The sequence below is a fragment of the Eptesicus fuscus genome, chromosome 12 (genome assembly GCF_027574615.1).
Source record: "Eptesicus fuscus isolate TK198812 chromosome 12, DD_ASM_mEF_20220401, whole genome shotgun sequence".
Lineage (NCBI taxonomy): Eukaryota > Metazoa > Chordata > Mammalia > Chiroptera > Vespertilionidae > Eptesicus > Eptesicus fuscus.
The window spans coordinates 20,757,011-20,770,359 of record NC_072484.1 but is presented as its reverse complement, the minus strand read 5'-3'; the positions used below and the strand labels follow the sequence as shown (position 1 = coordinate 20,770,359).

Genomic DNA, 13,349 nt, shown 5'->3' with positions numbered 1-13,349 from the left:
AGCACCATCAGAGTTCTTTTTTTTTTTTCTTTTAATATATTTTTATTGATTTCAGAGAGGAAGGGAGGAGAGAGAAACAGAAACATCAGTGATGAGAGAGAATCATTGATTGGCTGCCTCTTGCACACCCCACACTGGGGAGCAAGCCTGCAATTCAGGCATGTGACCTGACCGGGAATCAACCGTCACTTCCTGGTCCATAGGTCAATGCTCAACCACTGAACCACCCCAGCCGGGCACCATCAGATTTCTTGTCCTCCCTTCCAAACTCAGACCCCATGTCTCCATATCACTTTCCAAACAGTTCTTACTCCTCCCCTACTGTCAGCTTCTCCGGTGTCGAGGGTTTTTCACAGGAGGCATTTTCAGAATCCCACAAGTTCCTACTATCCATTCTCTTTGGAGGATACAACTTTTGTTGAGCAGATTATTTTTCCTACTGGCATTTTTTCAGACTTTAACCATTGTCTGTCTTTATAGAAATGTACAGAAATGAGGATGGTTCGGTGCCTGCCACATATCAGATCTATTACATGATAGGATGGAAATACCATGATTCACAGGTAACAGTAAGACCAATCACTTTTCTTAGTGGGCTTATGTTTCCATTTGCTCTTTATTGTTTATTTACTTAGGGTGAGGGATGTTTTTCAATACAAGACAGCATGAAGGGGTTCATTAGGACTACATATTTATCTATTTCTGATGTCTTTAATCTTTCTCATTAATTTCAGGCAAGACCAGCTGAAAGAGGTTCTGCAACTGTGTCATTTGGAGAGCTCGGAAAAATAAACAATGTTATATCACAGGGGAAAAAGTCACAATAAATATTCTATTCAATGTTAATGTGGTCCAGAATTTTCATCCGAGATGGGTAACTTTCACATCCAAAATTATTACAGTTTGAAGCAAGAAGCAATATACTAGCTATTTACTAACAGACTTTTAGAATAACCTAAAACTATCTTTAGTAACCTTTTCAGTTTCTCATGGTTTCTCTTTTCTAGTGATTTGAGTGCCTTATTTGCAGATTCTGCCCCAAAGCAAGAAGATATTTCTCCAAAAAAATCCACAAATACGTTCACATAAAAATCGCTGACTTGATGAAAAAACATTACACATGCTGACATTTTATACCTCTTTTCTCCTGACCTGTTGTTTCTATAAGAGGACCATAGCAATGGAAATGAGGGAAGGTCAAGTTGGTAGATTTTCTGGTGTTCTGGCTTATTTAGAATAAAAACAGACTTTTTATAATGACTATTGTGAGACACTTAAGGCAAAATTATTTGTCACACTGTCGCTTTGTCATGAAGAGAACAGAGATTTATGTATTCTCCAGAGCTATCAGGTAGTTTTTCACTTCAGAAGAGTGTGTACCTTTATTGGATCCTTCCTCACTTGTTTAAAGCATCAGAACTTGAATCTTATTTCTTTTTTACCTCCAGGATCTGAGCAGGACCCCCATCGCCCTCCTTAGGATAATTGAAGAGGCAAAATCACACATAAAAGTGTCTGCACAGTGATAAAAAGTGCTGTTTGTGGTTCGACTTTCCTTTGTCATTTCAGCCCTTTGGCACTGTTATTCTAATCCAACTCCACTAGGAGCAATCACAATCATTTGGAAGCATTTAAGCTCAGACAGCATAGTGTGGGGGAAGAAGGTGGTCATAGAAGGAAGCAGGGAGGAAGCTGGGAAGCACACAGGAGTGCGAGTTTGTTTGTACCAGTCAGTGGTGAGCACTTGGCTGTCCTTTTCACGTAACCGGGCCAGGTCCCAGGTCTTCAGCTTTAGTAATTTATCTTACAGTACTTGCCCCTCTCCCATCCGCCTCCCTCCCTCCAACATACAAGCACTAAGCTCTTCCTGGGTAGGGGCTGGGTCTCACCCTGTACTCCTAGATATTCCTTTAAATTTGAATTAAATTATGCAGAAAACACATCCTTGGGAAGACTAAGTTAAAAAGCCAAAGTTTTGTAAGAGAAAAGAAATTACTGTTCTTGCTCTCTTCAGTTAAGAAATTCATCAATATTAGAAGTTGGGATACTCTTGGTAGTCTTTTTGTTTTGTTTTTGTTTTTAACACAAAGGTAAAGAATACCTAGGAAGTAGAATTTGGGAAAGGTTTTTTGTTTTTGTTTTTTAGCTTAATTTTCAGAATTTAAAGGGAGACGAGAACAAAAACAAACAAAAACACCCACCAAAACCCTGTGTATTAAAGTGCAAACTGGTGACTGAGGAACAGATAAATTCCATGTGTCTGTGTTCCCTAAAGGACATGTGTTTATAGGCATTCGTGTTTGTTTTTGAAGAATGCAGACATATGTGGTTACTGCTGAGGAAAGGGACTGTCTATCATCGGGTTTGAATGTCTGTCAGGGGTGCAGTTGGTAGGCAGAAACCAGGAGGGAGACTTGTACTTCTTATCTTTATAAATCATGAAGTTTTTACTGAGGATATTACTTTTGTTTATTTCATGCCAACTGCACATGTGGATGGTGGGGTGGGGCTGGAGAGGAATCTACACTGAGCTATTTCAAAAATAAGCTCCATTGTTTTTTTTAAAAAAGGAAAGCCCTGGCCAGATAGCTCAGTTGCTTAGAGTGTTATCCCAGTTCGCTAAGGTTGCAGGTTTGATCCCTGGTCAGGGCATGTATAAGAATCAACCAGAGAATGTATAAATACATGGAACATCAATTTGATGTTTCTCTCTCTCTCCCTCTCTTTCTCTTTAAAATAAGTAAATACAATTAAATAAAGGAATGAAAAATAAACACAATTAGTTGAGGACACTTATTAACACTAGAGGCCCAGTGCACGAATTCATGCACCAGTGGGGTCCCTCAGCCTGGCCTGCGGGATCGGGCCAAAACCAGCTCTCTGAAATCCCCTGAGGGGTCCCAGATTGCGAGAGGGCTCAAGCCAGGCCAAGGGACCCCACCGGTGCACGATCGGGGCCAGGGAGGGAGGTGGGAGGTTGGCCAGCTAGGGAGGGACCGTGGGAGGGCTCTAGGGCATGTCCAGCCCATCTCGCTCAGTCTCGATCGGCTGGACCCCAGCAGCAAGCTAACCTACCAGTAGGAGCATCTGCACCCTGGTGGTCAGTGCACGTCATAGTGAGTGGTTGAGCAGCCTTAGCATATCATTAGCATATTATGCTTTGATTGGTTGAATGACTGACTGGACACTTAGCATATTAGGCTTTTATTATATAGGATGGGTGAAAGTAGTAAAATTAAGTTAATGTCTGCTTGAAGTATTAAGCTTTAATTGTTTGGAACCTTCAGGAAATTAATTTTTCTGAGCTTACCTTTAAAAAAATTTTTTAATTTGTATTGATTTCAGAGAGGAAGGGAGAGGAAGAGAGCAAGAGAGAAACATCAATGATAAGAGAGAATTATTGATCTGCTGCTTCCTGCATGCCCCCTACTGGGGATTGAGCCTGCACTGGCTGGCTTTAGTACCATTTTTATATACTAGGTGGAATTGGTATGGCCTGTATTGTACAGTTTTTATATTCAGTATGTATCCCTTAAGTAAGGAGGGATAAAAGTATTTTACCATGGATTGGCTTCTGAGTAAGGAATCCAATTGGAAAGAAATGAATATTAATTGATAACTGGGAGAAAGAAGGATACTTGGTGCAGTGTTTATTATTTCTTCACCAGAGGCTCGGTACATGGATTTGTGCGCTGGTGGGGGGCGTGGCCTGTGGGGATCAGCCCGCTGTTGGAGTGCTGCTCATCCCGGTCAGCTGAGCGGTGCTCCCACTGTGGGAGCACACTGACCACCAGGGGGCAGCTCCTGTGTTGAGTGTCTGCCCCCTTGGTGGTCAGTGTGTGTCATAGCGCACTGTCATTCTGGTTGTTCCACCGTTCAGTTACTGGGCTTTTATATATATAGATAAGTTATTTTAGCCTCTTTTGCTGAAGAAGAGACGTTATGAACTTTTGGGAGGTGGGGGTGTTTTATTATTGTTTCATTAATAATGTGAAGTTTACCTTCAGAAAACGTACAGTAAGTGGACCTGCCCTTCCAGAAATTGATATACTTGAATTCTCTGCCTGGATATCTGACAGATTTTTATCTTGTTGATTTAAAATATTAATTTGAAAATAATGGAAGGTATATTGAGCCCTGGTAAGTTGTTAACAGATAAGGAAAGAATGTTCCTGGTGTCTGTGGTGGTTCTAAAATCTATCCACAAATTTTTTGACATGGTTCTCTCTTAAAGGTGGAGCCCCAATAAATTCAATAAAAAGGAAAAAAGCAAATAAACTACTATTTCAAACATAAAAATAAATTAATTAAAAGGTAGAACTTCCTTGCCCTCCCTTTGAGTATGAGTTGAATTTAGTGACACCTTTCCAACAAATAGAATATGGAAGTGGAAGTGTGTTACTTCTGTTAATAAGAGGCATTGCTGCCTCCCTGCTCTGTCTGGGGTTGCTCACTGGGGAAAGCCAGCTGCCATTCTGAGAGGGCTCTCGGGCAGCACAGTGGAGCGCACCTAGGGGTGAGGACTGCCACGCTGTGGGATGAGCCATCTTGGACATAGACCTTCCAACCCCAATCTGTCAGGTGACTGATCCCTGCTGACATCTTGATGGCAACCTCAGGAGAGACCCTGAGCCAGAACCCCCAGATTAACCTCCCAAATTTCTGATTCACAGAAACTGAGATAAGAAAAAAATTTTTTTTGAGATAAGAAATGTTTGTATTTAAGCTACTATGTTTGGAGTAATTTGTAAACACAGTAATAGATAACTAATTTCCTCTCTTTGGGAACAATTGGGTGCCTAGCATGTATGGCATTGGTACTTCAAGTATAGAACATAGCTTGCTTATTTGAAATTATGTAAAGCCAATATTAACTACCATATTACATTGTTTCAGGGAATACTGGCCCTGAGATTCTCTTACCTTGAGGTTTGAGTCCATGATATTTCAAAATAGAACTAACCTTCCAAGGTATATTTAGCAAACCTCAAATTTCACTTCCTAGGAATATTAGGATCAATTTTCTGGAAGCCTGATGAGGCTTGTCCAAAATTAAACCAGAGAATTTGAGAACACTCTGGCCTTGAAAATTCAGTGAGCTAAGCAACTGCATGGTTTCCTCAGTCACTTCCCTCTGCATTAGCTTTGGGTGGCTGACAGCTGGCTGTCAGGATGGACCGTTGACACTGCACGTGTTACCAGACTCTCAGGTGTGCATGATGCTGTGGAAATGGGCTTTTTGCCCTGCTGGCATGGCTCGGTGGTTGAGCATCAACTTATAAACCAGGAGGTTATGGTTCGATTCCCTGTCAGGGCACATGCTTGCTTAGGTTACAGGCTCGATCCCCAGTGTGGGGCGTGCAGGAGGCAGCTGATCAATGATTCTTATCATTGATGTTTCTATCTCTCCCTCTCACTTCCTCTCTGAAATCAATTAAAAAAAATTTTTTTTTAAAGAGGGGCTTTTTAAAAACTAGAGTTGATCCTGTCTTGCTAGCCATGGTTGACACAAGACAGGTAAACAGCCTTCACTTTCAAAGTGCAAATGTAGTCCGTCCAATCTCCAGACACGTCGTACAAGAATCTCGTGAGTGCTCAGGACGTGGTTCCAGGTGTGACAGAGCCAGCCTGGCAAACAAATAATCGGGAACAGCTCCAATCTAAACTGTGTTTACGCTTAGATTGAGAATAGGAGATTGGGGAGGAAGTTTCCACAGGATCTGCCAGTATTTGCCAAAATAAACACTGGAAATAGAGGGCAGCGCAGGGACTGGGAGTCAGGTGGTCTGGGGTTAGTCCTGGCCCTGCTGGTGCCCAAGGCTGAGGCCGAATCCATCTTTCTGGCCTCAGGGTTTTCATCTAAAATTACAGGTTTGGTGCTCAGTCTCAAAGGAGGCCACAGGCCTGCCTTCCAATCCCTAAGGGGCTTTTTCGAACAAAACTTTCCCACCTTCCCATTTTGGTTAATAATGGCCTTTGGGAGGGAGTCCCTGTCACTGAGGGAAGCATGGGACACCCCTCTATCATGTTATGGTGTGAGCCGTTGGGCTGGATGATCTCGGCAGCATTCAGTCTGATCCTAGGACTTGGGTCCTGGAACGGAAGAGACAGGGTTCCTTTCCCATCTTTACATGCTCTTAGACTCCATGTTGATGTTTTGGAAACTTTTTCCCCCTTCAGAGTTCACTTGAATTTCATCTGAGGATAAGGTTTGAGGTGAACACTGATTAGCCTTGGGTTCCCTAGTCCACAAAAGGGGTACAGCATGCATTACTGCTGTAAGTATATGGGACATAGTGAAGGGCTCTAGAACCTAAAATATGCAGCGTGGACTGCCTTCTACATTTTCCATGGAAGATGACATTTTCTTCTAGGCACCGAGCATTTAGCATTTGGTAAGCGTCCCTGAATTTTGCTGAAAGCTCCCAGTTACTCTTCTGGGTGACGAGGTTCTGACTCTTAAGTCCCACCTGAAAAGGAAATGCTCAGGCTTCGGGTGGCTGGAGGACCAAGTGGAGAAATAGATAGGGAAGTCCTTTGGGATCTCTAAACAGGTTGTCTGCATCATTTCTTGAGAAGCTAGCTGAGCGCTCATTGTTCTCAGATGCAGCTTATTTAACGTCTCCTAAGATGTCATGAGTTGGTAAAGCCCTCCTTTGAAAGCTCAGCGTGTTCTACACCCTTGCCAGGCAGTGTGCCAAGCCTTTGTCACATCCTCACATCTCCCTCTAAGGTGGCTAACAGTACCATTATCCCCATTTTTCATGAGGAAACAGGCCTAGAGAGGTAAGTTCTCCAAAGTCACATAAATAAATGTCAGCCAGCATGTGACTTCAGTCCTGCATGTGACAAAGCTAGTGCAATTAACAATTTTATTACGGTGCCTTCTTCTAGAGGTCAAAGCCTTCTGTGAAGTACCAGTCTTTTCCTCTGTGTTCTCCCTCCTGCCACAACCTTTTTGTGGGAGCCAGACAGGTGACTCCATCCAAGGTCTCCCACACACACTCAGCCCTGTGCTTGAATGTGTCCTTGTGCAGCTGCCTGCCCTCCCAAGTCTTTGTCTCTTTTACGCTAAGCTCAGGCATTCTTTAAGTCCAGCTCAAGTTCACCTTGCTTTCTTGTCCCAGACCATCTTGAACTTTTGTTAGTTCCCTTTCCTTCAGCATTATTTTTACATCATTTCCTGTCCATGAGTTCTTCCTCTTCAGCTAAATGTTCAGTTCCTTGGGGATTGGCACTCATGCTGTGAATCTGCCGGAGGAGCCTATATTTTATGGCATCTTCCAGACCTAAGGACCAGCAAGCTATCAGGAAGCATCTTGCAAGATCTTGAATCAGTCCTGGGAATCATTAGCTCTACACAATGCTAGGCATTGCAGAGACATTGAATAATTTGAACAGTTTCAGGAAAACCTACATTCAATTACAGTATCCACACACCTGCAAAATTGTTTATGGAAATTTGTCAAGGCAGTTCAGTGCAGTGGTCAAGAAAATGGACTCTGAACCAGTTGCCCTGGCTGTGTGGTCTTGGGAAAGCTACTTGACCCAGTTTCAACGTCTTCTGTAAAAGAGGGAAGATGATGCAGTATCCTCTCAGGAAGGCAGTTGTAAAGAACAAATGAGTTAATACATTTAGTTAGAACAGTGCCTGGCATATAATAAGCATGATATGTTAGCTGTTATTATTCAGAGAGAATGAATCTTAGAGAGGCTTTCAAGAATTAGTGACTGCTGTTGTGATGCTAGCTTACCATTTGTCCTATGTAAAAGTTGCTCTTGCTTACGCGAGTAAATTGATTAGTAAACAGATACTGCTTTTAAAAGGAATAAGTCAAAAGACCTCAGAGAGCTGTTTTACCTCTATGCCAAAATCCAAATAGCTCTCAAATGTAAGAGATTTGTTCTAATGCTCTTCGGTTAAGAGTGAATGCTCCTTTAATAAAAGACACTTTATCTTTACCTAGACTTTATTTTCTGATGAATGAAATACAACTTAAGATAACTCATCCTATATAATAAAATCCTAATATGCAAATTGACCAAACAGTGGAATGACTGGTGGCTATGATGCACACTGACCACCAGGGGGCAGACGCTCAACACAGGAGCAACCCCCTGGTGGTCAGTGTGCTCCCACAGAGGGAACACGGCTCAGCCAGAAGCTGGGCTCATGGCTGGCGAGCGCAGTGGCGGGAGCCTCTCCCGCCTCCGCGGCAGCGCTATGGAGCAGTGAGCCAAGTGGTAAGGAGCAGCGAGCAGGCAGTGGTAAGGAGAGAGGGGTCCTGGACTGCGAGAGAGCTGTCCGACTATCAGCTTAGACCTGCCAGGGATCGGGCCTAACCTGGCAGTTGGACATTCCCCGAGGGGTCCTGGACTGCAAGAGGGCACAGGCCAGGCTGAGGGACCTCCCCCAGTGCACAAATTTTGTGCACCGGGCCTCTAGTGATGTTATAAATATCCAAATGGCCCTTGCCAGAAAAAAAGTTCCTCACCCCTGACTTACTTTCTGCCCTGACAGAGCTCACAGCTGGGCTCACTGGAGACCACAGTGAAACTGACATTGGGTATTTTCTTACAACTAAAAGTACTTTGAGACTCTTAGTGAAGGCACTGTGCCAAATAGGGTACTATGATCCTCAGGTAAATAGGGCGGGGACCCTGCCTTCATTTCAATGGTGTCCGGTAACAGGCACTCAACTGTAGTTCAAGGTAGAACATGAGATACTCCAGAAAAGAGGTCTGACTGAAGGGCCTCGTGAGTTCAGAGGAGAGAGGTGACATGCAGTCTATGTGCGGTGGGGGTGGGGGCGCCCTTGGGGAAGGCTTCTTTCCTTTTTGCAATCATTCCACCAATTCACTGGGCACTGCGAGGTCCTAGCCATGGTGCTAGGTGCTGGGGTGCTAGGGTGTAATGATGAAAGAGCCTCAGCCATTCAGGGGCTTCCTGTTAAATGGAGCAGAACAAATAAAAATACAGGAGTTCTTCAAATCTAAGTGCTATTCATTTTGAGTGTATCCTAATTTTGGAAATGTTAAAATTTGGAAAGAAATTTTAGAATTAATGAATTAAGGTAGTAGTAGAGAACCCAGAGTGCTTCCTGTGGACCTGACACTGTCCTAAGTGCTTACACGTAGCACTTATTACTTACTTAATACCAGTGAAAAGCAAATTATATACAGTGACAAGTGGCTTGTACTGAGTAGGCTCTTGGGAAACACGGTGAATAAGTAAGTGAATACATGAATGAATGAATACTAGGAGGATAAACCTTCTGCCCTTCACCCTTAGACCCTCTGGTGAAAAGAGTTCCTTTTCTAAGAACTTAGATCTTTACAAATAAATGGTAATTTCAAAACTTTAGTGTTACAAGGAAACAGCCACTAAGAGAGGTCTCAGTAATGCTCTAAACCACTCATATTTTCAAAGGCCTTGCTCATATTTACTTGGAACAATGAGCTGAGACAGGAAACTTGGGTCACATTGCCCTTGCTCCTATATTTTAGCCAGAGCTGAGATTCAAGCCTGACCTTTAAGATGAGTCATGGGCCTTTTTCACTCTCCTTGCCCACCCTGCCTGGGCTCCTCTTCTTTGCCTGTCAGGGGAGATAGAAATCTGGACCCTTTAGCTTCTATCCCAGGAGACTGGAACCATCTATGGGTACTCCAAGGGAATTCCACCCAATTCCTGGGTGAGGAGTGTGAGTTGGCCCCTGGCACAGATGCCACAGGAGCTTTTGCTCATTAGGTTTTTGATGTGGTTCACAGGATCAACCCCACAAGAGGAAGGTTCTATTGTAATTTTTGTATTTATCAGATCTGAGGGATCTGTGTTCCTGCCCTTCCCGGACTTGGCCTTCTCCCTATCTCACTGTGTCTGCAGGAGCCAAGACACCCATTTGTTCTCTTGAAAGGTTGTTAGCATGAAAATTGGCTTGGAATTGGAGTCTATATCCCTGACTCAGAACTAGATCACTAAGATGATAAGTTTGATAAGCCTTAGGTGACTAGTCCCCAGTACCCCTCAAGTGGTCACCTCAACTAAGCAGGAAGTGAAATGATTTCTCAGAGGACAGGTCCCAAGCTTTGTCCATTTTCCATCACAGGCTTTTGAGAAATCGTGCAAACTCTCGAGCTTGACAAGAAAATTCTTTATTTAGTGAGTGAACTGGCTCTCATGAGCAGGTTTTTCTAGAATCCAGATCCTATCCGTAGCGATTTCTAAGCAAGTAGATCAGCATAGCAACAATGAGGCCAATCGCAAATAAATCCCAGTATTGTCCAAGGGTATCATCCAATTTCATCCATTTCCATCTCATTGTAAACTGCTGGGAAAAGACGTTTTGTTAGAAAAAACATCCAAGCCTCCCACTCTATTCAGGGGAATAGATCCCTCCATTCCACCACCCAAGAGTTGCTCACTGGATTTTTTCAGAGATTTCGGACCTATTTGAGACAAACTCACATTAAAAAACAGGATATCTTGGAGCAAATGCATAGTCTCCAGTTTCACGAGAGCAAAGAAGACAGGCATATGAGCGTCGGGACTTGTTTGAGCAGCCATGTCATATAATCTCCTGGCCAAGTGAATGTCCTAGAAATAGAAGAACAGCCCATACTCATTAGTAAACAGAAGCCATTGTGTAAAATATTGTAATTTGTCTTGGGTATGCAGCATGGCTCCCCCAAAGATGTTATGTTCTATTCATTGGAACCTGTGAATATGTTACAGGCCTTAAGATAGAGAGATCATGGTCTATCCAGATAGACTCAATATAATTACTTGAGTTCTGAACCACAGAGTTTTCTCAGGGCTGAAGGCAGGAGAGAAAGTTGGAGAGCTTAGCAGGAGAAGTCAGATATTCTACACATGCAAAGGACTCACGCACCATTGATGGAGGGCCACAGGGAAGAAATAAGAAGGAATGCAAACAGCCAGCAAGGAAATGGGGCCCTTAGTCCTATAAGCACAAGAAACTGAATTTGGCTAACAACCTGAATGAGCTGGAAGGTGGATGCTTCCCAGAGCCCCAGTAAGGAGCATAGCCTACACAGAGGACCCAGTCAGCTCACCCACACTCCCGACCTACAGAAACTGTGGGATAGTAAATGTGTGTTGCTTTCAGCTACTAAATTTGTGATAATTTGTTACAGCAGCCATGGGAAACAAACACAATCTCCAAACACTTTCTTGGATACCTCTGGACTCGATATTAGGTATGACTCCTTTTAAAGAGGCAGGAGAACCCTAGACACAGTACAGTTCCCTAAAACAAATAACAATACAGATAATAACAAGCATTTAAAATTCCTAGTTTTCTTCATATGCTTATCATCGCTGATGTTAATAGAATTTGTTTATTCATTTGCCTGTCTCTTAGTCCTGAAGGCAACGACTTGGACTCCTGCTTACCTTTGAATTCCCAGTGTTTTATGATATGCTGAGTACATAGTAAAACTCTGATAATACTAGTAGAATGAATGAATAAACTATTTTGGTTCTCAGGCTAGAATTGGATTCCTCAAAGGACATACTATATTTTTAGGGACTTTCTTTTTTTTTTTTTTTTACCATTAACTTATGTGATGGCACATAATCATTAAAAAAATGTTTCACCTGCTATGGCTTGTTTTTGTTTGCTTTGTTTTCTAAAGCAATGTAGTGAAAAGGCTAAGCAGAGTTGCTTTTCAAGATTGAAGTGACCTGGGACAGTCCCAGAATTGTACTTTGCTGGGTGCCTGTAGATTATTTTCAAAAGAAGGGGAAGAAGAGAGATTTTTCACAAATTGTGGCCATTCAGTATCTCTTTCTTGTTCCTCTCCATCTCTCAGAACTTCATTACACAGAGTTCAATAGTTATGAATCCTTGAGACCTGTGCCAAACCATTTATTGGGCAGTGTCCTCTCTCAGCTGTGTTCTGCTGGTCATTTCTTAAGTTTTCTCAAAGCTTTGTGATCCAGTAAATTGATTTGTAGAGAAAAAAGAATACTCTTGCTTAAAATACTAAAATTCAGAAGACTGGTTCTGAACAAATCTTCCTGGCAATAGAGAAAATGGATGTCATAAAAAAACTCCTCTAATTTGTGTCTCTAATTCCAACAAATCCAGTGGGTGTTCATTTGAAAGTGCCCTGCAGATTAGAATGGCATGTCACCTGCCCCACATATGAAAGGCATATTGACTTGAATCGTTCAAGGGAAGGCAGCCTTTTTCAATATCTCAGGCAATCATTCTTATTTGAGACAGGCAATAGGTATTAACTTATTTCTTGAGGCATAAACATCACAATTCAGTCACTAGCTTATACTAAAAATAGTGAGAAGTACCTTTAATGCCCAGGCAGCCTCACAGATTATAGTGGGGGTGGGGTAGGATAGAAAAATATTTCTTTAAAATTTCCAGAGAAAGAAATTTCTGAACACTTGTGGCTAATAGGGTAACCCATATAAAAGAAATTTTATTACTAGATTCTAGAAAAGACTCCCTATTCTTTAGTCTATTTAATAAAAAATCCAAATGGCTCAACTAAAAAATTTCCTCTGAATAGTGTTTTGATGATGACTAGAGTTCATTAAATAAGTCCATTGAACTCCTACCCCATGAACACTTAAACTTTCTGTGGTACATTTGTGTTTATTTTGCTTTAACTTCAGTGATTCAACAGATTATGCAAAGCAATCTACAGATTCTTCTTGAATCCATTTTCTAACTAAAATGTCAGGTGTGCCAATGTTCACATGTTCAAAATAGCTTCTTATAATTCAACTAGAGGCCTGGTGCATAAAATTCGTGCATGGGGGGGGTCCCCCTCAGCCCAGCTTGCACCCTCTCCAATCCGGGGCCCTCGGACATCCCTCTCACAATCCAGGACCACTGGCTCCTAACTGCTCACCTGCCTGCCTGCCTGATCACCCCTAACCGCCTCTGCCTGCCGGCCTGGTCACCCCTAACTTCCCCCCACCCCTGCCAGCCTGGTCACCTCTTACTGCCCCCGTCCCCCCTCCCGCTGGCCTGGTCGCCCCTTACTGCCTCCCCTGCTGGCTGGGTTGCCCCCAACTGCCCCCCCCCACACTGGCCTGGTCGACCCTTACTGCCCCTGCTGCTGGCCTGGTCGCCCCCAACTGCTCCCCCTGCCAGCCTGGTCACCTCTAACTGCCCCCCCCCCCCCCCGATGGCCTGGTCGCCTCTAACTGCACCACCTGCCAACCTGGTCGCCCCATGCAGCCTGCTGTTCAGTCGTTTGGTCGTCCCTCACCAACCCCCCTGCTGGTCTGGTTGTCCCATGAAGCCTGCTGTTCAGTCATTTGGTCGTCCCTCACTAACCCCACTGCCGGCCTTGTCACCCC

The 13,349-nt window shown here is 43.3% G+C and overlaps 2 protein-coding genes across 8 annotated transcripts in view; one reads left to right on the top strand and one right to left on the bottom strand.

The window, feature by feature from the left end:
• Nucleotides 1-840, top strand: part of NDUFAF5 (NADH:ubiquinone oxidoreductase complex assembly factor 5) — a 38,398-nt gene extending 37,558 nt beyond the window's left edge. For all 3 annotated transcript variants that reach the window (XM_054723809.1, XM_008141102.3, XM_054723810.1), the window contains 2 exons: nt 481-563; nt 735-840. In XM_054723809.1, coding sequence (XP_054579784.1) covers nt 481-563; nt 735-827 — 176 coding nt within the window. In that variant the 3' untranslated portion in view covers nt 828-840. The remainder of the gene's footprint in view (nt 1-480; nt 564-734) is intronic.
• Nucleotides 841-10,137: 9,297 nt separating this feature from the next.
• SEL1L2 (SEL1L2 adaptor subunit of ERAD E3 ubiquitin ligase) overlaps nt 10,138-13,349 on the bottom strand; it is a 114,317-nt gene continuing 111,105 nt past the window's right edge. For 4 of the 5 annotated variants that reach the window (XM_054723928.1, XM_054723923.1, XM_054723926.1 and 1 more), the window contains 2 exons: nt 10,467-10,595; nt 10,138-10,329 (listed from right to left, as the gene is read on the bottom strand). In XM_054723928.1, the coding sequence (XP_054579903.1) occupies nt 10,207-10,329; nt 10,467-10,595 (252 nt within the window). In that variant the 3' untranslated portion in view covers nt 10,138-10,206. The remainder of the gene's footprint in view (nt 10,330-10,466; nt 10,596-13,349) is intronic. The other variant, XM_054723924.1, reaches the window with a different exon arrangement.